Source organism: Macrotis lagotis, chromosome 8, assembly GCF_037893015.1.
Source record: "Macrotis lagotis isolate mMagLag1 chromosome 8, bilby.v1.9.chrom.fasta, whole genome shotgun sequence".
Lineage (NCBI taxonomy): Eukaryota > Metazoa > Chordata > Mammalia > Peramelemorphia > Peramelidae > Macrotis > Macrotis lagotis.
In genome coordinates this window covers 98,609,557-98,635,851 of record NC_133665.1, presented here as the reverse complement: position 1 = coordinate 98,635,851, position 26,295 = coordinate 98,609,557, and the positions used below count along the sequence as shown (strand labels likewise).

At 40.5% G+C, this 26,295-nt stretch overlaps 1 protein-coding gene across 9 annotated transcripts in view; it reads right to left on the bottom strand.

The window, feature by feature from the left end:
• Positions 1-4,327: 4,327 nt before the first annotated feature.
• MAP4 (microtubule associated protein 4) overlaps positions 4,328-26,295 on the bottom strand; it is a 223,737-nt gene continuing 201,769 nt past the window's right edge. For 4 of the 9 annotated variants that reach the window (XM_074197696.1, XM_074197698.1, XM_074197697.1 and 1 more), the window contains 9 exons: positions 23,080-23,263; positions 21,786-21,845; positions 21,334-21,647; positions 19,113-19,241; positions 16,330-16,422; positions 9,618-9,699; positions 7,437-7,549; positions 4,737-4,908; positions 4,430-4,580 (listed from right to left, as the gene is read on the bottom strand). In XM_074197696.1, the coding sequence (XP_074053797.1) occupies positions 4,573-4,580; positions 4,737-4,908; positions 7,437-7,549; positions 9,618-9,699; positions 16,330-16,422; positions 19,113-19,241; positions 21,334-21,647; positions 21,786-21,845; positions 23,080-23,263 (1,155 nt within the window). In that variant the 3' untranslated portion in view covers positions 4,430-4,572. Of the gene's footprint in view, positions 4,581-4,736; positions 4,909-7,436; positions 7,550-9,617; positions 9,700-16,329; positions 16,423-19,112; positions 19,242-21,333; positions 21,648-21,785; positions 21,846-23,079; positions 23,264-26,295 lie in introns of all 9 variants that reach the window. The other 5 variants (XM_074197700.1, XM_074197701.1, XM_074197702.1 and 2 more) reach the window with 5 other exon arrangements.

The following is a 26,295-nucleotide window of genomic DNA, read 5'->3' as shown; positions in this document are numbered from 1 at the left end:
CTTTTAAAGGATAGAGGAAAAGGAGGTGAGAAAGGGGTCTTCATGGCTCCTGATTGAGGGTTCCCCAGGAGAATTGAGATGGAAAATTCAGGGTGGCTCTGAAAATGAGGCCAAATATTCCCATATGGCATTCTCTTAAAATCCTGTCCTAGCAACAGGATGTACAATTCCAGGAAGATTCTAAGCATTTGTCAATGCTTCCTCTTAACATCCTTGTAGATCCACATTTATTACCCCCAAACTCTTCCCTAAGAGCAAGCACTGACTACCGATGGTCACATAGTCCCCCATTTTTTCTTTTAGAAAATAGTTCTGTACATAAATGGCTGGGAAGTAACATGACTACTTGACTATTACTATGGTTAGATTTGAGGTTGAAGTAGGGCAAAGAATGTATAAATAGAAGTTGGATCCCAACAGCACTTAGTAGTTTTCTTTCCAAGTTCTTCTCTCTTAACTTCACAATGAATAAAGAAGACAAAAAGGATATAGATTAGAAAGATAAGGGTCCATTGAAGTGAAATGAATTCTCCCAAGTGACTTTGGTCCTACAAGGAATGGCACAATGAACTTTGGGAAGAAAGCAGAAATGAGACAGCCATGTCCCTGGGTTAGAACATTGAGAAGCTTTATTTATGTAGTTATTTCAAATCTTTACAATAGTCAAAATCACAAGGGTCACTCAGAGTGCTGAGTGCCATATAACAGCTATGAGGGACAGCAACAACAATCACAAGCAAACTAGGAGAATGAGAAAGAAACACCCCCTCCCCCCAAGATTGAGACTTCCCAAAACACATCATCACATCCTTCCCTTTCTGTGGATCATGTTCCTATCTGAACCTCATTCTGTCCATTCACCAAGTCACTGCCTGGAGTGTGGGGAAGGGAAGATTTAAGTGGAAGTGTTGTCTCAGGTTTTTTGCTTGGGTGGCAGGCCCTCCTTGCCTATGGTTGGCCAGAAGTGAAGTGGGAAACAGATTCACTAACCATATATTTTCCCCTTCACCCCCTCAGTCCTGCTCCGTAACATCCATAAATGGGGAAAGAAGATAATGTTCAAAGTATGACATTACAGTTTACTATTACTAAAGAGGGCAGTTCCAGAGCAGGACAAGGTCCAGCTGTCATAAAGGGCTAGACATATTAGATGTGTGACAAGAGACTCAGCCTGTGATGGCCCTGGCCCCTCTTGCCTAAGGACCTGCCTGTCAACCTGGGGCAAAAGAACTCACCTAACACTTGAGGAAAGGGAGGTAATGAATAGAGAACCATCATCATCACACCCTCAACACTTCAAAATTGGTGAGGAGAGGAAAAACCCCTTACTGCCTTGGGAATCATGGGATTAATCAAATAATCCGAGGCTCAGCACTTCCAACTCTAATCCAGAGATGGGGAGGAAAGAGAGGGAGGGGCAGGTAGATGTCTTCTCTGTCTCTGGTCTTTCCAGAGCTACGGAGGAGTAAGAGGAAGCTCCCCACTCCCTCAGTTTTTTGAGAAAGTCAGAGGTTCATAGGTCAGGTACTTCAGGGAAATCCAACTTGGAATGCTTGGGGTTACAATTAGATCCCAAGGGGCACTAGTTAGACCACCAGCTGCCCCAGGAAAACTATATGTTCTCTTCACTTACTCTACACTACAGGTCCAGATTCCCAGAAGTTGCCACCAAAAAACAAGGGGAAGCTATCAAAAAATTTTATTAGCGCATGTGCCCACATGCTCCTTTACTTCATTGGCTAACTAAACAAGAGACCTATTTCCTTTTGAAAACAAGCCTTCTCTACTCAGATACCTCCTCCTTCCTCTGGAACTTTTCCCAAACCCCAAGTCCACTGAGACTCTGGTCCTACACACTTTGCAATTGCTCTATTTAAAAGAGAACCAAGCTGGCACTGCTACCTAGTCCCTGTGATCCAGGGGGCAAGTTTCAACTCTGAACCCCTTTCCCCTTCTATAAAATGAGGTGGCTGGACCGGTTCCTTCCAGTTCTTTGTCATAAGCCTATGAATTCAGTCTGCATTACCTAGACCAAGAATACATGGGTCATTTGGAGAGAGGTTGAGATGCACACAAAGTGACTCACGAACATCACAATCAAAAGCCCTTAGCTAATGTGGAGTTCAAGACGAAAGTCACAGCCTTGTCCTGAGAACTACTTAGCTAGAAACCTCCAGAACACTACTCTCCAGTTAGGGTGCAGGACTGCCAACAGAAGAGGATGAAATCAGCCTCTCCAGCAACACTTAAATGTTGCCTTCACCTCCTTTCTGTCCTATGCCATCTCCTATCCTTGTATGAGTTTGTAAAAGGAAAAAGTTGCTGGGAGGGGGGGCATACAAGTGGAGGGTCAAAAGGAGGGGATGGAAGTCAAAAGGATTGTGATGGACAGAAGTGTGGTGGAGAGGAAAAATTTTCCCCGAAATGCTTAGCTGAAAGACCACATCTGAATTGAAATTAATTTCCACCTCAAAATTAACCATTCTGCCCCAGGGTCAAAAGACAGAGCAAAGGGTCAGGATATGACTGAATATTTTTTGGTGGCCAATCTTTTGTCAGATACAAAGCTACCCTGATGGATCTGTTTTTCAAGAGGAGAAAGCACTTAAAGACTCCCAGACATTTTCAATGCAAACTACATTATGTTTTAATGTTGTTTTATTAGAAACCATGCAAACTTTAATATAAAAAATACAAGTGCAATAAGAATCTTCATGTGTCATACAGATCCCAGGATTTCCCATCCTTCTTGACTTTCCCCAAGAGGAGCACCTGGCCCTTGATGTGACTCCTCTGGTCATCCCCCTCCATTCCTTCTCAACTTAACCAGGCTAGTCTCCATTTCTAATTCTCTTTTTCACTTGTTTCTTTGTCAAACCTGATTCAGCCCTCCTCCTGAAGATTCACTTGCCCCTGGCACAAAGTTGTTTAGGGGCACTTCACCTACCCCACTGGGCATTTGTCCCCCAGAACCCAGTTTTATTCTCTGCCACGGCCCCTTGGTGAGAGAGCTCCTGATTCTTCAGGGCCTCAATCCCGTGGCATGATACAGTACATAAACCCCATGACCAGTCTTTGTAAAAAAAAAAAAGACACACCCACACCCCCCCCACACACCCCCTGATCATTACAGCTCAAACTAGATCCTTCTCACAACTGAAAAAAATCCCACCTGTTTATCTGAACCCCCCCCCACCTCCCTCCTGTCCCATTTTCACTCTTCCTCTTGACAGCCTCCTCTGAGGAGCCAGACCTAACACCCAGATAGGGGCATCAGGGTTGCATTCCAATTCCCTCTCATTAGGCCTTTGGCCACACAATAGTTTACTTTTGGGTAGAGGCAGCCAGCTAATCCATTATGGCAACTGAATATATTCTCCAAGGCCATCTTCCCTTCAACACATTCTTAGTACTTCCTTTTCAAACTTAGCTTCAACCCATAAAATTATTCCATTGGATTTTTAGATTATTAAAAAGAAGTTACACCTGCATGGATATGTATGTCAATACAGAGATTAACATCTCTACCTCTCCTAGGACTGCTGGGGTTGGAAATAGGGGAACACAGGAAAATATTAATAAAGGAAACTTACATGAGGCTGGTAAGCACAATGAAACTGTCAGCACTTCACAAAAGAAAATGAAAAAGCTAAAATTATCGGATAAGAACGGCCTAGTGTGTATGCGTTATATACTTTTTTCATTAAATAGGAACACCAGAAACTTAAGCAGCAAGAACAAAATTTATGTTGGTTTTTTAGTTTTTCTCTTTTTTGTTTAAAAAAAAAGGAAAAGGAAAAAACCGAAGACATTGGCTGCCAGCTTTTTCCATTGGAGCACAAGCTTCCCTTCGTGAGCACTGCTCCTGGGGGTAGCACAGGCCATGGATGGGTAAAGCTTCAGCTTCAGTGGATAGAGAAAGAAAGCTGGGGTTGAAACATGCATGGGATGTAGGTGGGCAGGAGGGCTGTCAGAGAAAGCTTCAGCTTTCCTCTTGTCTCTAGCCCTTCCCTCCCTACAGACCCTCCCCAGTGAAGGTCCACTTTTCCAAAGTGAGAGATGACAGCGGGGGAAGTCTGGGCTCTGAGGGACTGCCACATTGGATGGAGAAGGAAGGGGAAGAAGAAACACACACTGGGCTCCGGCACTCCCAATTGGTGTGCGTCTGTCTCAGGGAGCACGGGGTCAAAAGAGCTGCCGGAGAGGCCAAGAGTCACAAGCCTTTGGGAGGAGAAGCCGCGAGGGCAGCTCCTGGGATGGGAGGCTGCGGCTGTGGCTACTGCTGCTGCTGCCAAGGGCTGGCGGAGATAAGGGAGCTGAAGCTCTGGCTGATGAAGGTGGTGCCACCAGGGAAAGGGGAGAGTTTGGAGACAATGTCGGCTCCATGGTCAGTACGGGCCTTGGCATTCTCACGGAAGGTCAGCTTGTACGTTTCAATCTGTAGCAAGACAGGGGGGGGCAGTGGGGACACAGGAGGTAAGGAGCAGAGGAAAGAGGTAGAAGAGAAGGGCACGGGGCGGTAGGGTTGGGGTTATCAGAAGGGGGATGGAAGACGAGACCAGAATTTCATCGTTAGATGCCTGGAAAATAAAAGTTAAGTAGCTCATTAAAACTTGGGCAGGTACCTCGTTTAAAAAGTTTCAATTTGAAGAAGTGAGCTGGCCAGATCTCTTGTCAGAGCCCACCGTAGCCAAGCAGAGCTGTGGGGGAACACAGAGGAGGCGCAACCAACTTACTTGTCTCCTGGATCTGGGTGTCGAAGGTCTGAGTTTCCCTTTGGTCACCACCCAGTGAGGGGGTTAGGTGGCCTACGCCATTCGCCTGCATGTTGGGGCCTGCCTGGGCCTCAGGAGGCTCCCCGCTCGGAGGGGCCTGGCACAGTGGGGCCACCTCGCCGCTCCCCTCAGTCTACAATGAAACAGTGGGGTGGGGAGGAGACAATGGATGATCAATAGGAGGATGAGGTGAGATGGTGTGGCAATGTAGGGTCCTAAACACAGGCTGTCCCTGCTTCTAATACAAAACCCAATAATTAGAGGCAGTGGAGACAATGAAGAGGCTCAAAAGATGGCTTCAGATCCTGGTGCCACTAACTGATAGACATGAAAGTCTATCTATTCAGGGCCTTTTAATTGGCTTCTTCTTTTAAAAATGGGGTGGAGGGTGAGGATATAATCTATAATCCTATAATCTAAAGCAGGGGTGGGGAATCTTTTCTACCAAGAATATTTTGAATATTTATAACATTTTATATATATATATATATATATATATATATATATATATATATATATATATATATATATATATATATATATGAATTTATGGTCAAATATTTAATTAATTAAACATTTAATTAATTCACTCCTCAAAAAAAGCCCTTCTTAAGCCTGGGGGCTAGACCATCATGACCCTCAGGTCAGAGGTTCCTTGTCCCTGATCTAAAGGGATCAATTCTCTTTTGTGTCGGGTTCTATGGAGCACAGAAAATCATGGTGGTGGTGGGGGGGGCCGGGGAGTCATCTCTTCTAAAACTCCCCATAAAATTCACTTAAAGGAAATCCTAGTTTGCCAACTGCCAGGATCCTCTTCACACAATCTGTTACTTTTCAGCTATCAAACCTTGAAGATCAGAGTGCTGGGTCTCCAGCAAGGGTCTCTCTACCTGTCAACTGTCAACCCCAACCGATGGGACCTTTAGACCCCGGATTCTGCTGCCAGCAGCCAAAGGAGTTTTGGGCCCCCACTGAGGAACATTCTTAGAATTTCAACTACAAGGGACACTGGAAAACAAGTGAGGAGATCTGGATGCTATTTTTAACTCTGACACTAACCTACAATGGGGTGCTAGACTCACTAGACCTCAGTTTCCACTGCTGTAAAAAGAGGGCTGGTAGAGATGATCACTAAGGTCAATTCTCTGTCTCTTCTTATATTCCCTACACCTCTCCCTACAGCATCTAACTTTTATCAATGGCAGGCACTTGATAAACACTGACCAACTGAGACCTGTCTTTTTATTCTTTCTCATCTTGGTCCTGGCTGTTTGTTTTTTGTTTTTTTAAGATAAAAGGGCATCACATTACATTCTAAAAGGGCCCTACAGGCCATGGTCACAGTCTCTTCTCCCCATCTCTCTGTACCTGCTAGGATGATGCCCAGATGCCCCCGAGCCCTTTTCATGTGATGGAATAAATGGTAGACAATGTCTTGGCACACAGAGCAAACCCAAAGTGCTTTGGAAGGAGGGAGTCCCAGGTTAGGAAAAACAGTTCTTTGTGAAGTAGGTGCTGGCTAGGAGACAACTCGGGGCTCAGGACTCATGAGGGATTATTAGTAGATCTAGATGAAAACAGATGGTGCTGCCAAGGTATCACAGAGGGACAAAGCCAAATGAAAAAGGTGAAAGAGAAAAAAAAAGGTCAGCAGAGCCAGACTTGTAGCCTGAGACCCATTTCTATTCCCTGGGAAACAGGGAATAGTTACCAATATCAAGGCCTTTGATGCTCAAGCTGCCCCCAGGCCTAGGAGGGGAAGGAAAAGTCTGGTACAAAGGTGGTGCAATCTTCCAATTGGCTCCAAGGGAAAAAATGGAAGAAGGCTGATGTTGGTTAGTTGTAATAAAAAGTTCTTAAGGACAGCTATCCCAAGAATGAAATGAGCTGCCTTTCTGTGGGGATGACAGCTTCTTGTTCGGCATGTACTAAAGGGGATTCCTGTTCAATTACAGGTGGGGCAAGGTGCCCAGATATCACTTTAAATTTATAGGTCTTGGGAATCAGGATGGGTAAGGTAGCAACTGAGCCAGCAAGGACAAATTGGTTCCAAGTCACAAACTACAAAAAAGGTTTAGAAAAATAACTGAACCTTGGATGTATGGCTACTATCAACAAAAAGTATGGAGTTTTGGGGAAGTGTCTCTTGTCTTTGAAGGATTATGTCAGAAAAGATAATCTCTAGTATAATATCCTGGGAGTGTCTCCTTTGGGAATGGAGGCCAGTAAGAATTGAAGAGGATCATTCCAAGATATGATACTGGGAAAATGAGATATGTGGATTTTGGCTGCTGTCCTATGGGGAAGGTTGGACTAAAAAGGAAAGTCACAATTCCCCAGGAGAGAAGAGGTAACATACTTTGAATCAGCCTGGAGGGTTTCTCCCACTTTTATACATTCCTTTTCTTTTTCCCACAGTCCCTCATCCCATCCCTCTTCCTTTATCTCTGGGTTTGGCAACAAAGGTGGTGATGGTAATGAAGTGAGTGAAAACACTGCTGTGGGAAGATTGAGGGGCAGCGGCTGATTTCTAGTAATCTTGACCCCCCCCCCGCAGGCCGGCGCTATACCCCAAGTCTCCCACTCCCCTCACCACCCCACCACCCTTCCTGTCCTGAGGTTTATTGGCCCAGCACAGTGCCATATCCTCAATGAATCTACCTTGACTGTGCCACCTGCGGGCAAATGCCCAACATTATCCAGAGATCCAACCTTTGCCTGGGCCTTCTCCTTGAAGTTCAGCTTCTGGTTTTCAATCTTGATATCACCTCCTCCTGGAACCACAGAAGAAGCCATGATGAGATGTATAAAGGATGAGATAAGAAGGAGACCTGGGTTTGAAGCCAGGTGCATGATCATGGGCAAGTAAGTCATTTTCCCCTTAGTGAATTATCGATTTTGTTTAGATATCTGTAAAATGAGAAAACTATACTACCTCCTTCTATTGTGACTATTGTGAGAAAGGGACTTTATGAATCTTAAAGGCTATACAAATAAGAACCATCATGATTTCTCCAATAGAATCCAGTGTAGGCCACTAAAAAAAAAAAAAAAGAATCCAGTGTAGGGGGTAACTTTGGATTTCTAGAAGGCTAGGTCAATGGATATCAAACATTAGTAGTTCTTTCAAGTTGAGGAGAAATTAAAATCTGGGTTAGTGATACCTAGATCTATTGTTCAAACCTAAGCCTAGATATGCCCTGAACTTATTTTGGGGAAAATTTAGATGAGTATAGATAAAGGAGCCCCAAATATCAGAGATGCCAGAAGCAAGTGAAGTCTGCCTATCATGTACCTCAATGCCAATATTTAGGTCAGAAGCCCAGTTATGACTCCAACTCTCAGCTACTCTTCTTCAAACTTTTTTCTGTATAGTGCGGTATCTCTATTGAAGCACAAGGTAAGATACGGATCACCAGGAATATCTATAAGGGAATCTTCTGGTGTCAAAGAGGTAAATTAAAGGCAAATGTTCTTGAGTGAAATATGAAGGAAGCTGGAAACTGAATCTGTGATTAAGAAGGTGATAACTGAATGGGATTTCCATTTCTAGATCACAGCCTAAAGTACAGACTTGAGAAGCTTTCCACCTAAAGTAACATACATTTTAAAAAGCTGAGAATATCCTGGGATCTTCCAGATCTAAATAAAAAGACTTTTAACTGACCAGGATGGGGAGACAGAGAGAGTTGTATATGTATAACTATCCAGCTAGACACCAGAGATACTATAGAGACTAGTTGTTATGTTTTCCTATAAAGGAAGAATACAGCAATAGAACACATGGCTACAACTAGCCTTGCATAGATATTCAAAGTATATTGTTGAGCAATAGAGTAAATTAGAGATTCTAATTCAAAAAAAGTATATCTTAAATAAAAGGAACCTGAGCCTTAGGGATACAGAACCCATAATTGGTTCTGAATGTATATACTTTATTCAAAAATAACTTTTCTCTTCAAAAAGAAGACAAAAGGAGGAGGGAGAATATCAATGAATATTTTAAAAAGTCCTCATTTGAGGAATTAAAGGAATCAGAGGTATGGTGAAGATCATTTGAAGGGATATCAGAAACAAGAGAAAAAACACAGAGAAAGAATAAAATAAGGCCAGGAATTTGAAGTCAGTAAAATGACATGGTTGTGATGGTGAATTTCAATTATTATTTAACTGCTAGAACACTAATAAAAAGAGAATTCTAATACATCTTGCCCTGCCTTATTGATAATTCCATTTTTCAAAATGCAGAAGAAACAATGAGGGATACTGCTATTTGGGAACTTGATTCCTCATGCTAAAGAGAACTAGTGATAGGAGCTGAAACATTTTTCTTTTCCCTTCCAAGAAGTGTAGTCACTGAACTGGCAAGAAACAAAAAATTGGAATATAGGGAATTAAAACTAAAGACAAGGAAAGAAACATCTCACTACTAAAGATGAAGCCAAGTCATCAGACCCAGATAACCATCACAAGACACTGAATGGAAGCAATAATCAAATGAGCTGAATTTAATAAAATCAAATTTAAAAGTTATTGAGTTTTATAAAGTCTCAAAAAATGTATAAATACAAGAAAGATGCAAATACAGGGGCTATAGCCTTTTGGATCAGGAAGAGCTCCTCTCACAGAATTTTTCTGTCAGATCTGTCATCTTCCTTTAGGTTGTGTACCTGGGGCCTGATGTGCCTCAGTCTGGAGTAGCCTTTGATGAATCCTAGCTGAGATGTCTAGGAGCCAGTGACAACTATCACTACCTGTATTTGGCATACTGGTAGATCCCAGCAGGGCCACGGGAGTCTGAGCCCACTTGACTTCCCCACATCAAAGAGAAGGATAACTCACCAGGTTTGTGTTTGATATTTGCTTTAGAGCCACACTTTGAGGCCACCTTGGAAATGTCAACTTTCTTATTTTGTATCTGCACCTGAAGAGAACATGAAAGAAGGGACATTAGGGCAAAATATTATTTGAAGAGCTGATACTCATCACCATGGCTGCATAGATTCAGTCATTGTTATTGACCAACAACTTTTTTTTTTAATAGCCAAAAGCATTTCTAAAGCACAGAAATAATCTAGGCAAAGATATTTGCACTAACTTCCTTAAATTTATTTCTCTATCTTGACAATCTAGAAGATGGCTCAGTGGACAAAAATGACCTAGAACAACAGAACCAGCTAGGTTCTCAGGGACTTCCACCAATGAGAACCTTCCCTTGTACTTGTATCTCCACAATTCATGGCCAACTGTCAGCTCTGAAGGCCATGAGAAAAATGCTTCGGCAGCAAGATGGGGAAGAAAATGAAAGCCCTAGAGGGCAGGGATTCTTTCAATTCTATAGTTGTATGTTCAAGGCTTAACTCCATGGTAGGTGCTGCGTAAATGCTGACACCATCACTATTGCTCAGGAAACTGAAACTGGTTCCTAAGTAACCCACATAGAAGATAATTTAATGATAAGGATTGAAGTTAAAGACTATTGGGATGAAATTAACTCTAATTAGTCAATGTAACTTTTCTTGTTCTCACCAACAGCAGCCCACAAACATTGATATCAAATCTTTGGATCTGTGCTGGTGTTACCTGGTCAGATTAGTTTTCATTGGATGACATTATGTTTGCATCTAAGTTCACATTTCTTCAACTGATCTTTTCTTCACAACTTAAGTCCCAAGTCCTATATTTCTTTGTTGCTGCTATTCTTATCCCCTGCAATGCCTTTCTCTTTCCTTACTATTTATCTCTTACCTATCTATCCATCACCAGCCTCTGGGGAGGTAGAGATGAGAGGGGGACGTATTAGGCTTCCCAAAAGTGAGGTTTAGTCACAAGAGGAAAGATTGATAGATAATAGAGGAGCATGGACCTGAGAAAGTGGGACACTATTAGAAATACAATGAGGTCTGCTACAGTAAAAAAAAATGTAATAAAACTAATCCTAAAAGTATAATGCAAATGTATTATAAATGGAACTGATAATATGGGGAAAGAAGGGTTGGGAACAAGTGTGTGTGGGCAAAGTTCTTTTTGAATGGGATGGAGATATTTTAAAGGAAAGAACAGATTGGGATAGTGACTACATATATCCTTAAGACTAAAGAGAAACTACAACCTAGTGTGGGAGGTTTACAGCCCTGTTTATGTTATGGGAGTCCACCATTCTTATGTTTTCAATAGGAAAGTTGGCAGACCCAAATACTGGGCATATGTTCCCAAAGGAGGAAAAAATCCTATACTATAATATTTAAAGGAGCACTTTTTGTGAGAGCAAAATAATGGAAATAAAGTGAATATCTATCATTTGTGTGTATGTGGGGGGGTGGGCTAAATGAACCATGGCATACAAATCTAAAGGAAAATTATTACAATATAAGAAATGATGAATATGAACAATGTAAAGAAGATAGAATTGCTTTTAACTGAAATTCAGAGCAAGAAAAACAAGAGAAGTTGTTATATAATAAAGGAATAAATAAAATTGTTATATAATAAAGGAAAACACTACAATTAAATTGAACTCAATTTAATTTCAAAGACCAATTTTGGATCTCAGAATTGATGATAAAATATAATTCCTCTCCTCAGAAGGGAAGAGATGAACCATAGGGTAGATAGTATATGCAGTGTCAGATAAGGTCACTGGTTTGGCTAATTTTACTGGGTTTTTTACATATGCCAGTCAACTAACTACCATTTACTAAGCACCCACTATATAACAAATGGTACGCTAAATTTGGGGATACAAAGAAAAGTAAAAAACAAAAACAGTCCCTGCTCTCAAGGAGCTCACAGTCGAATGGAGGAAACACATTCCAACAACAAGAAAAATATAAAATAAACTGGGAGTAGCCTCTGAGGGAAGAAACCAAGAATAAGGAATGGAAAAGTTTCTTACACAAGGCAGGACATGGAATACAAATGGAAGGGAGAAGTCGGAAGGGGCATTATTCCAAACAAGGAAGTAGGACAGCCAATGAAATGCCTAGAGCCAGAGTCATTGGATTGGAGAGTACGTCGGAGAGTCTGGAAAAGGACCAGCTTATGAAAGACTTGGGAAGTCAAATAAAGGATTTTATATTTGATTCTAGATTTAATAGGGAAACACTGGAGTTTATTGAATTGGGCTAGAAAAAGGGAATGGGGGTGTTTGTAGAGAGGAGATATGATCACACTTTATGCAGAAACAAAAAGGATACAAAGAACGAAAAGACAAAAAAAAGGGAGGGGGGAATAGATAAAATTGCAATCTCCATTTTTTTCAAAAGAGAATTGTGATGAACATAAATTTATATAAATACATGTATATGCAGACATGTCCTTGAACATCAAATATAGCTCTTCCTTGAGTAGAATCAAATCATATGAATTAGATCAAATGGAGAAGACTCAGTTGAAGATTCTCTAGGTCCTTCCTTAAGGCCCAGAGGGAGAAAAAGGACCTTAGTCCTGATATTGGTTTTGTCTGCAGAACCTTCCAGTCACAAGCAAGCCTTACTATGAATCCTTCAAAATACATAAAATTAAATGGGTAGATTTCTGAAGAAAACCCAAGGGTTTGTCCAAAATCACAAACCCAGTGAAAACAAAGGATTGTCTCCTCGGGGACTTGAATGATTGTAACCTCAACTGGTAGTTGATACATGACCTACAAGGAGGGACCTAATATCTATCCCATTTTCTATGAAAGATCTGAGGGCTAAATGTGAGTTATTTCAGTGACATCCTGAATACCAAGGGATTCCAGTATGGTAGACATGACTAGGAATGGGAAGAGGTGGGCAGCCTCACTGACAAGCAAATGACTCTACCAGTCCCCCCCATATAACATGATTTCTAGGCGCTGTCAGAACCTCACCTCAATTGGCTGCATTTCAGCCAGTTAACATTCTTTCATTTAAAATGTGGCATCCAAAAATGAACACAGTACTTACAGATGTGGACTGCTCAGGACAGCGATATAAAGGTAAAATTACTCATTCTAAACACTATACTTCCATTCCTGCCAAAGATGGGATTAGTTTTTTCAACAGCCACATAACATCAGAATTTTGACTGAGTTTATGGGCCACCAAACTATCTAGGATCTTTTTCACAAAACCAACCATTCTGTCAGATGTCCCAATTTGGTACTTATGACAACCATTTTTTGTTTTGAAATTCATCACCAGACTTTATATTTACACGTATACTTGAAACATTTATGAATTTCTTGGTGTCAATACTCCTTCACAATGGTAAAGATCTCGACCTCTTTCTGACTTAGGAGATGATCCTTGAAGAGTTGGTCTAAAATTTCATCAACCTGCATGTCATCAGCCTAGTAATGGGGTTCTCCAACTCAGCTAAACTTGTTCTCCAGGTGACAGATATAATCTATCTCTAGACTATGTCCAGAATTTAGATATATCATGATTACAATTTATTTTATTATATTTTGCCCACTATTCTGTTAAGTAAAACCTTCCTGCCTATTGTTTGTTACGTATCCATATTTATTACATATCCCTCTAAGCTTGATGTCATCTACAAATTTGAGAAGTATTCCAGCCTATATCTTTACTCGAGGTTACAGTACAAATGTTGACCAAGACAGAGTACTACTGTGACCAGATTGGACTAGATAAAACTCCCAGTTCCTTCCTGATTGTTATCAATCCAATAATCACATCTCTTTAGGGCATACAACCAGTTCTGAATGTACCTGACTTCCTTCAAACCATATTATTCTTTCCAGCTTGGTCACAAGTATATTATGAAAGTCTTCAACAAATAGATTACTGAAATCCAGGTATAATGTGTAATGCTCTGTCTATTGCATTGTTCTGAACCAAGGTGCAATAATCTTGTTTTAAGAAATAAAAGGAGGGGCGGCTAGGTGGCGCGCAGTAGATAAAGCACCGGCCTTGGAGTCAGGAGTACCTGGGTTCAAATCCGGTCTCAGACACTTAATAATTACCTAGCTGTGTGGCCTTGGGCAAGCCACTTAACCCCATTTGCCTTGGAAAAAAAAACCTTAAAAAAAAAAAGAAATAAAAGGAAATCAAGTTAACTCGCACAACTGGGCAAACCAGAATATGTGCATGTGTGTGTGTGTGTGTGTGTGTGTGTGTGTGTGTATGATTGAGATCTACAACATACACAAACCTATTTAAATTGAATATAATTTAAAAATAAATATTTACACACACACACACTCACTCCTGGTCTATATTAGAACTGTGGTTCTTGATTTTTTTGTATGACAATCTGATAAAATTTATTGATTCCCTTCTCAAAATAATGCTTTTAAATGAATAAAATATCAGTACTACTATTATGTAGGATTACAAATGAAAACAAAAATTAGTGAAAATAAAGTTACAGTTACACCTTTTATCCTACTATTCCCCAGAAATCTACTCATAGACCAAGTGGTCCATGGAGTCTAGATTAACAATCCCCAGGCTAGAAGATTTCCTAAGTCTTTCATTTCTAAATCTATGATCCTTTGACATTTGAAATAATCAACATTATTTTTATTGTTGTTTGGTCATTTTCATTTGTGTTGAATTCTCCATGAGCCCATTTGGGATTTTCTTGGCAAGGATACTGGAGTGGTTTGTCATTTCCTTCTCCAGTTCATTTTACAGATAAGGAAACTAAAACAACCATGGTTAATTTACTAATACAGAGTCACACACAAATGTCATGAGGTCAAATATGAAAGCAGGAAGATGAGTTTTCCTGATTCCAGGAATTCTCTCCACTGTACCATCTAGCTGTCTACCAGTATTACTGACCCTCTTCTACATATGGTCTTCTCAAAATCACTGCATCTATACTGCTACCCTCTCTCTTCCATTAAATATGACTTGGCAGATATATGAAGGCAATTACACTTCATTTTCGATTTAATATCTCCAAGTTATTTCTCCAAACAACATTGTTTTCTTGATCTTTATTAGATGAATTCCAAGATGCAAGAGCCCATCAATCCCATCTTCTTTCCTTTTGTGATAATCCAAATTCTGTACTCCATGACTATCCTCTTAGGATAGCAATAAAATTTTCACATCTACATCTTTCTTCTAAGGAACCTATCACCAACATGGAGGAATATAATACTGAAGTTGTATCTCTAAGGATTGGAGGGAGAAGGGGGGGAAGGGGGGAGGACAACTCCCATCACTGACCCTAAATCACCAACTCTCAAATAAAAATTTTTTCAAAAAACTCAAAAAATATGGACAATCAAATGAAACAAATTATCACATTGTCTGTGTCCAAAAATTAAAGTTGCATTCAGCATCATGGCTCTGCAATCTCCCTGTAACTCCTAAGGTCTTTAGTTTTGGTTCTGGAATTTTAGAAGCTTTTAAAATTCCCTATGTCAGGATCATCTTTCCCAATACGAACCACCAGAAGTAGATAGTGGGTTCAAAGGTTTAAAGGTCACAGAAGGTTCTTCACTATGAGATGAATATATGCTTCTATGGAGAACATCTATCTTGAGTGTTGGACAAGTTACGTTAAGCTAGATTTACATCAACATTGTCCTCAGTAGGGAACAACTCATTCAGAGCCACATCAAGTCCTCTATGTGGCTCCTGTCCAGACCAAGAGTTGAGGTAAGACTGGTATTGGGGGCAAGTCCCAAAGGGAAAGAGCACGCATGATGGAAGGAATATTCCTTCTTGTTACAATACAGAGAGGAGGGGGGAAGCACATAGAGATGACAGTATTTGGGAATCAATTTCAGAAGAATGACGGAATTTCTTTCCTCCCCATCATTGGTCTTGTAAATGAAAAGATCTATAAGGGTCATTTTCCCTTCCAATTTGACACCCTTTCTCTTTACAGAGTCAAGGGTTATAGGGGTGCAGGCAAGGGAAGAGTGGCTGCCCCATGCTTCTGCTCAATAGTATCACCCCAATGTACAGCTCATTTTAAGGCCTATTTTAATGGTTGTGCCTGGAAGCATGCATAGTAAATTAGGTTTTTAGAAATACTGAAGGAGGGGCAGCTAGGTGGCGTAGTGGATAAAGTACTGGCCCTGGAGTCAGGAGTACCTGGGTTCAAATCCGGGCTCAGATACTTAATAATTACCTAGCTGTGTGGCCTTGGGCAAGCCACTTAACCCCATTTGCCTTGCAAAATCCTAAAAAAAAAATACTGAAGGAATTGTGCCTCTCTGCCATGATACCCTTGATGAATGGACTATTCAGTTTTTACTATCAGCCCTTGGTTACATAACACTTAATGTTCTTTCAGGATTCTTCAGAGAAGACAGAGGTCTTCAGCTCCTGACTCAACTTTCCTAATCATTTCTACATCAAATAGAATCATCCTAAACCATAACTATTCTGTTCTCCAAATAATTCTAGAGCATTATCAGTGCTTATCAAAAGAAAGTGGAAATAACCTTTCACAAAAAGTAGGCAATCAATATTTGCCAATGACCCAACCCTGTCTCTTCTGACATTCTGCTACACTCAAAAGAGAGATCACTATGGACAGACTGTTCTGAGGAGATACCAAGGAATGCCACTCAGGAGAAGGTAGAGCCCATACTTACATTCCCACCTCCAGGGACATGCTTAATATTGTCCTTGGAACCACACTTGGACTGAACATGGCTGTAGTTCACTTTTTTGGAGACTATCTGGACCTGGAGCGTTAGAGAATGGAAAAAACAACACAAGGGGAGACGACTGGTTAGATCTGGCACACAGCAGACAGAAGTCCACATATGACAATTTGTGACTTACAAGCAAAGAGAGTCGTGTTAAAGCTCGAGGCCATCCTCAGAAGAACAAGAGAGACCAGTTGGAAGGGGATGGGAAGAAGGGCAGGGAGAGAAGGCCAACAGAGAACAAACGAGAATACGAAGAAGCGAACATAAGGGCTGTGGGGACAGACTTAATGATTCCCCACCCCAGGGCCCATGCCTTTCCCAGATTCACAGGATGGTGAGATCTCCTAGTGTGGACATTGAGCCTGGGTATTTTATGGATTACAAAAAAAAAAAAAAATCACTTTTCCATCATCTCCAGTGCACTCTCACCTTTCCCTTCTTTCTTCCTCCTAGAAGCCCAAGGCACCAATACTTGGATCACTGGATGGGTGTGCTTCATTTGCAGAAAGCTAATTGACTGCCATACACAAAAGTCCCAAAGGGGAGCTTTGCCATCCAAGAACTAAGCACTGAACTCTAGATCTTGGCTGCTCTGAGAAGCAAAGGCTGCATGGAAGCTCATTGGGTGCCGGCTAATTGGACACAAATCTGATGCCAACAGGAAGAGACATTGTTCAGCAATAAATACAGATGGTCCACAAAGCCCCTGACACTCCAACAGCTGAATCTAGAATCTGCCTGAGACCTTAAACACAAGCTGAGTTAAAATTACAAATGGCTTGCACATGCAGAACAACAAAATGTCTCTGGCCCCCAGGCTGCTTCAACCATGCAATAGGGTTTCTTTTTTTTTTTTTTTTATAAAATTTCCAATCAGTTCTAGATTAATCCCATCCCTTGTTTCTCTACGTAAAGAGAATGCTAGGTTTCAACTCTGCAAGTTTCAGCTGATAAATTTTTTAATGTTTCCCCAGCATCATATTGGTGAGAAGCGCAGATTACTTCCTACTTATTAGCAATCATGTCTTGACCTTATCTAAAGACAGAAAATAACCTCAAGGCTATAGCAAACTTCCAATTAAAAAAAAAGAGATCATAAAATCATTCTCTTTCCTCTTAGGGCCCCATGTCTTCCAGTCTTAGCATTTTGGGGCTACCAGCCTATGACTGGTAACCCCCTCCCACACAGGAGCTGATAAAAAACGACATTCTCTAAGTGACATCTAGAAGATTTAACGTACAATCAAGTCTTCATCACCTACTTCTTGAACCTCGTCCTAGGATCATCTGCTCTGGATTATAGATGGAAGGCAACAATAAAAGCTGGGTTCAAATAAATAGCCCATGGCTCACTCCTGCATAGCCCTGGGCAGCTGCTTAAGCTCCTGCAGTCTTCACTGTGCTTTAAAGCCCATTATTGCTGCAAACCAGGGGACACTCAAGACTGCCTCTCACCCAGCCACAAGTAATGGGAGACAATTCTATCTGGTCAAGCAAGAGGATGCTAACTTCAAGGTTTCTCAGGTAAGGGGGCTTCTAGAGGAGTTTTCAATCCAGGATCAGTTTTAGACACCACTGACTTCATTTTGAGTGGCTAGGGAGCGGCCAACATGCTTCGAACACCTGTGTGCAAGGGTAGCCAGGTGACACAATGGACAGAAAACCTGAATTCAAATCCAGCCTCAAATAAATATTGGCCAACCCTGGGAAAATTGTTTCATCTCTGTTTGATTTAGTTCCCTCCATTGTAAGATGGGAATATAACAACACTACATTCCAGGGAGGTTGTGAGGCTCAAAGGAGAGCATTGTAAAATACTTAACAGTTTCTAGAACATATGGGCATTAGAGAGATGCCTATTCTCTATCTCTCCCCATCCAATGGAGAATTTTTTGATTCAGGTAGGAATTTGGGGGTTCTAAGTATCAAAGAAATAATCATATATATTATTATTATTATTTTGGAGGAGAAGAGAAGCTAAAAATGTTTATCTTCTCTCTAACCTGGGTAATGGAAAGGTGAAATTTTACAAAACATTTTTTTTCTTTCAATGGACTTTGGAAATCCTTAGGATGCCCAGCTGAGAGGTTTCAAACTATAAAAATAAATCAATATTTTTTTTCTTCTCCACAGACATGATGACTCCATTAATAGTTCTATTTTCTCCCTTAATAGATATCTGCTACACTTGGGCCACTTCTGACTTTACCCCTAAGGATGCAGAAGAATAAACAACAAAACAGAGCAAAGCCCTCAACTTGAATAGGTATTTTCTTTCATGCTTCTGAATACTGGGGTATATTAGAGACAAATCTCAATCTTCTTGTCATTTTGGGAAATATTTCTAGTCAAAAGAACCAATATCATTCTGAATAAAGGGTATAAAGACTTTGGAAAACTGTCATGGGAGTAATGGATTTCTAATGTTGGGGTGTGTGTGAAGTATTCCTGTTTCCTCCCTTAAATTCTAGGTTGGAAATATTTCCTATTTGCTCCCCTACATTTCTGGATGACGTCTGAGTAAAGGGTGCTTTTAGGTTCATATGATAGGTTTGTTGACGCAAAATCATCAAATACGGAGAAGGAAACATGAAAAAAAGAGAGGGAACCAGGGAGACAGAAAAAAGAAAAATAATAATTTGAGACAAGCAAAAGTGGCTCAAAGTTGGAAGACATGTTTTTCTGAGGCTCCATCCTCAGGTGAAGTCTCAAACAAAACTCACTTTCCCATTGGGCTGTTTGTGTGCACTCTCTTTTGTTTCAGCTGCTTTAGTGGTGGTTGTTTTATTGACTGCATTGGGTTCGGGCTTTCGTGCTGTACCGATGGCCTCTGTTTTTTTCTCTACTTTGGCCTAGACGAAGACAAATGGAGGGTGATTTCAAACTGAGAGCACCAGGGCCCACGTGGAGTAATGGATCAGGAGACCAATGGAGCTTTCACATTCGATGCCTCCTTTCTGCAGGCAGGGAGAGTTTGGGGAAGAAAGGAAGGAAGAATTCCAGGGATGGAAAACAAACAAACAAACAAAAAAAAAAAGAGTGCCACAGCAGGTACACATGCCTGGACTCCCATGCTCTAGAGGCCACAACCATTAATGGAATTTTAAGTAGAACACTGGGGCAAAGTCAAACTTAGAGAACCCTGCTAATTTACAGAGTTACTCTATTGCAGTTACTAACACATGGGATGAACCCATGAATTCCTATACATAAATAGCAGTATCCTTTGGATTGTTTTGAATTCTCAACTGCAAAGGAGTCCATGGGAGCCCAAAACCAACGACAGCAACGCAAAGTCATGTGGGTAAAGAGTCTGGAAGCAAATAAGATCTGGATTAGAATCTTTCCTTTACAGGGGCCCATGAACAAGCTATATCTACTCTGATAATATTATAGTACATTCCTCACAGGATTTTTAAGAGACTCAAAAAAAAATACATAAAGTGTTTTGCAAACTCAATTGTTATGTCCAGGGTTGTTTTTAAGGAAAGGTGCCTTTAAAACCATAAAGCACTAGGAAATATTCAGCTACTGTCCTCCTCATCCTTCTCCTAATCATTCCTATGTGCTGAAGGGATAAAGTAGTTAGTAGTTACTCTGTCAGATTTTCTGGGATCAATACCTGTTTTAGCTTCTCCCTGAACCAATAAACCAAGTCTAGGAGGACAATTGTGGGAAAAGGCCACAATCCCATGAACAGACAGTGATATTTTATCTTGAGAATAAAAGTGAATCTTGCAAATTCAGGTAGGAGGGATGACCTTGAAGTAGGAACTCTCCAAGATCTACAGTACCAACTCTCCTGACTGTCTGTCAAACCAGGGCCCCCTTTTGACCAAGGAAAGCTGTTAGGGAAAGCAAAATAAATTTTAGCCCCAGCAAGGACTCCTGCTGCTGTAAGGAATAAAAACCGAACAAGAAGAGGAAAGTATTCAGTCTTTCCTAACACGGTCCTGGAGGAATTCAGGAGGTTCCAAACAGTCATTGATCTGAATTCACCACCGAGGCTGCCCACTGCTCCTTCCCTAATCTCCATCAACTCACAACACCCGACCTTCCTCACCTCTACCTGGGAAGGTTCTCCTCCATTTATTAACAACTTCAGATTGAAGGGACTCAGTTTTACCTATTTAGTTGATCTAAATAAGAAACTTCTGCCAGAGGCCCTGAGGGTTCCCCAGTCTCTGGGTCTAGAGAACAATGAAGGGGATCTGGATGGCTCTTTCCTGTTACCTTAACACTTAAGAATTTCCTGATACCAACATTTCACTCAGTGGGGCACTGTCAGCTATATAGCTGCACTGCCCCCCCCAAATAAAATACAAGAATACAAGTCCTTTGGGAAATCAAATTCAAATATCAGTAGAGGAAAGGAGCTCCCCTTCTCTCCCAGCTGCACCCTTACAGCTCTTCTTGTTTCAGGTAGTTGATGGAATGCTCACTAGAGGGCACTGCCAGCCTGGCATCAGAACCTCTCTCAAGACTTCATCCAATGTCCGATCTGTGGCACAGATACTGAGGATCAGGCACAAGATGGAACATGGAAAAGCAATAAACTGATGTTTGGAGGGAGAGAAATTCCCAGTATGCTTTTGGGCAACCAAAACCTACCAATGTTCCTTTTCTTCTACTTTATCCCAGCACAGGCATTTGGATGCCAAGGAGCTCTGACACCTGGCTGATCAGATCAGAGATACACTGGTGCCCTTTTCCCTTTGGATGACAAATCCCACCCTCCCCAGGTATTGCAGATTCCTTTCTCTGTCTGGCAGAAGTGATAGAGAACAGACCCTCAGTGCAGCCAGGAGCTGAAGCAAGAGCCTTGCCAAGGGGAAGCAGAGACTAGTGATCAGTGGTCGGAGGAGGCGGAGGGGCAGGAATGAGCATGCTTATGCAGAGTTGCCCCTGGTCACCCCAGAAGGAGACTCTGAGCAAAGGACATACCCGGCCTCCACCTGGCTGGTGCTTGATGTTGTCTGTGGAGCCAATCTTGGAGCGAACGTTTTTAAGGTCTGGCACAGAGATGCTAGTTGATGGGCGGCTGGGCCGTGGTGCCGCAGGATTTGGTTTCGTTGGGGCAGCCTTAGGCACACCTGGCTTCTTGGTGTCCACAGAGGGGGTACTGGATGGCCTCAGGGTCACAGGCTTTGGCTTGGCCCGGCTGGAAGCTGCCCCTGGCAAGGGAGGGCCCCCTGAGGACACGGTGCTGGTGCTCTTCTGGGCAATGGTAGGGGCAGTCTTTGGACGACTCAGGTCCGCTGGGAAAAAAAGCAGAGCAAAATAGAAAAATGAGATGAGACAGAAAAAGTTCAGGTTAAAGAGACACAATGACTGTGATGACTAATCTATACCATTCCTTAAGATTATGAAGTAAGGGGTATGGGAGACACTATTACCTAGGGAAGATTTTGTAGTAGTCTTCTTGATGTCTGCCGGCTTCGATTCGGTCCTGAGAGCTGCACAAGGAAACCACAAAAGGAAAGATTCCATTTTTGAAAAGACTTATTTGACATAACACCCAGACCAAAGGACAGCTGGGCCCTTCATGCATCCTTAAGAACAAGAACATTTTTTTTTCTGGATCCTTCTTTTCAAAAGCCTTCTGCAGAGGGTCAGTACAAGAAACTCTTGAGAAGTGCTGCTGACTCGCAATTGCATTTTTCCTTATGAAAGAATATTGGAAATGGGCTCAATTCCTGCCCTCCAGCCACTGAGGACACATGCTGGGATCATTCCTACACATGACAAGGGCGCTGACAGCCTCTGTAGAATAAGGGTCATATTTAGGGAACTACAGGTCACTGGTGATTGTGGAAAAGGCCTCCAGGAACGTGAATTTTGATTCTTTTTATCTAACTCCTTGAAAGATGAAAGAGGAAAGTCAGCTTCATCTGTGCTTTAATTAAAAGTGGCTTTTTCTTCCACTTTACACCCAAAGCAAGAAATTTATCCTTGGACAAAAAGACCATTCTGCCTTATTTTATTATCTAGCTTAGAAAGGCAACGTTCAATTCAGACCTCCTGAGCCCTGGCCTTGTCCTATTTCCTCCCACAATTTTACTCTGCATTCCAGGAAATGGAAGGACCTGGTCACTGGGACTTGGAGAGGAGGTGGAGCATGAGAATGAGAGTGGGGAGGGAGGGAAAGGGAGAGATCTACTTGAACCTTAAACTACTAGTTTCATATTGTTTTCTGGGAAGAACAACATTCCCAGATGTTAAAGAATAGCTGGTTTTGCTTCAATTGGTATAAACAGGAATGCACTGAAATAACCAAAGGGTAGTCAACATGACAATAAACTGGTGATTATTTTAAATGTGTTAATAAGTCCAATATGCAAATAAGTAGAAATTTTATTAGCTTAATTTCTGGGATAACCTGTCAGAAGTCCACTTGTTAAACAGATAAATAAGCTACCACTTATAAATCCTTACTAAGTATTGATACCCAGAAATATTTGTTTTGAGCGAAGTTCCATGAGTGAGTAATTTTTTCCAGTAGGTTAATGGTGAGACCAGCAGTCACCTTCCTGCTGCTGGGCTGCTCTGCCCAGTTCATGATTTCCTGAAGGTACATATTTAACTGTCCCTTAACCTTAACCACCTTAACAGGTCACTCAATGGCTTGTGTCAAATGCAATATTGAGAAGGGTTGGGACCCAAAGATCTAAAATAATGAATGATGCTTACAGGAAGGCTTCTTGGGAGGAGAGGAAGAGGTGCTCCTAGCAGCTGGACCAGTTGTCATAGAAGAAACAGCTGCTGTGACACGTGGCGTGGTTGGGGTGCTCTTTGAGGCAGTTTTAGTGGTGGTGGTGGTAGAAGGAGATTTAGATAACGGGGTTCGTTTCTCAGGACTTTTTGCATCCATTGCCTAGTAAAAAAGAAGCATGTATAAGGTTCACAACTCAAGCAGCAAGTTTTCAAAGAAACCAGAAGCTTAGAAGTAGACTAGGTGATGTGTGGAATGGGGGACCCTGAGGTAACAATATATTAGTGGAAAAAGGGAAGGCTTCATGAGTTCACACTAATATAGTGTTGGTCAAACTCTGCATTACTCCAGCTATTCTAAAGAGTAATTTGTAATTCTTTTTCATTTTATTATTATTATTATTATTATTATTATTATTATTATTTTTGTAATTCTGCTAACAGTAACTCTTTAAGAAAGAGATCCCACTATTAGGCATGTATATAACAAAGAACTAGAAATAAAGTAAAAAACCACCAATTGGAAAATTAATGAATTAATTGTCTTAACCAAACATGATGAAATATTATTGCTCTATAAGAAACAATAAATTGGGGCAGCTAGGTGGTGCAGTGAATAGAGCACCAGCCCTGGAGTCAGGAGTACCTGAGTTCAAATCCGGCCTCAGACACTTTATAATTACCTAGCTGTGGGGCCTTGGGAAAGTCACTTAACCCCATTGCCTTGCAAAAAAAGAAACAATAAATCCTAAATATTTGGAGAAATATGAGAAAGTTCATGAACTAAAGTATGATGAAATAAGTTGAATAAGAAAACAATAAAAACAATGCAAATAGAATAAAAGAAAACTGAATACTCTTATTATAATGGCTAATCGAGAACCTGGAAAACAGATGAAAAAAATGTACCCATCTTCAATTATGAAGTGGGGGAAAATGGTTGTGGAATTTTGTATATACTGGTAACTACAGCTAGCTTTGCTGAACAGTATTTCTCTTTCTATTTTAATCATTATTACAAGGGTTGATTCCTTTCAGGAGAATAAATGATGCAAAAACAAAAGGCATTAATTTAAAAACAAACATTGCAAAGTACTATTTAAAATAAAAATTCCACATGTGTGGGGGCAGCTAGGTGGCACAGTGGATAGAGAACTGGCCCTAGAGTCAGGAGTACCTGAGTTCAAATCCGGCCTCAGACACTTAATAATTACCTAGCTGTGTGGCCTTGGGCAAGCCACTTAACCCCAATGCCTTGCAAAAAAAAAATCCACATGTGGAAATGACTGTGAAGGGGAAATGAATCAACTTCAAAACCTGGTTTGAACCAATGAACAACAAAGAAAAACTCCAAGCAAAACCAAGGTTCATGAATCCTACTTCAGTCCTTTCAAAAATCCTTCCCTCCCAACATAGGACTCTCTCCAAGAGAAAGGAGAACTGATTAAGCTCTATTTCTTTTATATCTTAAGACATATTTTATTCTTTTTTAAATTAACTATATTCCTTTCCCTCATTGCTTTTCCCAGAGCCACTGCTTATATGAATAAAAGAAAAAGTTCAGCAAAATTAGACACATCTTTATAGAGTTTGACAGTTGGAGTCTTCTCATCTCTTTTTTTTTGAGTCAAAGTTGGTCATTATAATTCAGTTTCAAATGTTCTTTTCATTTACATTGTTGTAATCATTTTACATACATATGAATGTTTGTGTGTGTATTTTCTAATTCTGCTTGCTTTATTTTGTATCAGTTCATAGAACTTCTACCATGCTTCTTTATATTCATCACATTTTTTTTGGCAACACATTGATATTACATTATATTTTCATGTACCAAAATGTACTGTCATTCTCAAATAAGTAAGCATCTAGTTCATTTTTAATTTTTGTTATAAAAAGTATGACTATAAATATCTACATTTAGAAAGAGCTGTACTTTTTGTTAAAAGTACTCTTTTGTACTCTCTGGAGTACATGCCTAATGACCTTCTTGGACAAAGGGCATAGATATTTGAGTCATACTCTTCACATAATTCCAAATTGTTTTCCAGAATGAGTAGATGAATTCAAAGCTCCATCAAAAATTTTTTAGTTTTTAGATTTTTCCACAAGCCTTCTAACACCGACTAATGCTATCCTTCATCTTTTTTTCCCAACATACTGGATGTGATGTTAAAATTTCAGGGTGCTTTTTGATTGCATTTCTATTATTATTATTATGAGTAAAATGGAGCATTCTTTCATACAACTGTTAGCAATCTATATTGAGAATTGTTTGTATCCTTTGATTTTTCATTTATTGGGCAAAGGCCTTTGGTCTCATATATTTATGCTAGTTCTCTATATATCAAAGATCTTTGATAAAATGATTTTTCTCCCATTCATTCATGATCTTTTTAATCCAACTGCATGAATTTTATTCATGCAACAGTTTTTCAATTTCATATTGTCAAAGCTCTCTGCTTTGTCTGTTGAAATGATGTCTAACCTGAGTTTAAAAATTTATCCAATTTATCCCCTAACTTTATGAAAAGAAACAGTTCAATATATTTTATAATTGTTTATTGCTATCATTTCAGGTCATTTATACATTTTGAATTTGTGATATGAGATGCTAGGAATACAGTCTCTTTTTATTTATAACATCTTCTGTAAATTCTGTTTCCTTTGTTTCATTTGTCTTTTTAAAAGCTAAACTTCTAGGGCAAAACCAATGAAAATATTAGAAGGTACTTATTTAAAATAGGGTAATGGGGTTGGAAAAATAAAGGAAAGAAAGTTTATCACTGGAGGAAATAAAGGAGTATGAAGGGTTCATTTGATTTCATTAGGGTCACTCTTTGATTTCTGGTAAGTTCTAGGCAAATGTTCCTCCACATGGCTACAATAGTCCATTGAGTCCCCCAAGAGGACAGATTAAGGAGGACTGGGAAATCACTTCAGAAGAAAAGACCATGGGGAAATGTATTGATAGTATCTGAAATTATGGAAAAAAGGGCAAGCAGATGGTTTGATCACACCTCCTACAGAGAGAATGAACACAACTGAAGTAACAGTTGTGAACTTCTGTTTCAAAAGAAAAATTGGAAGGGAGAATTTCTTAAATTTAGATATAAGGCATGTGTTTTATTGCTATTTTACCCAAAATTGAAAAAAAATACTTGGATTGAATGAAGAGTAAAAATGGGAAAAAGG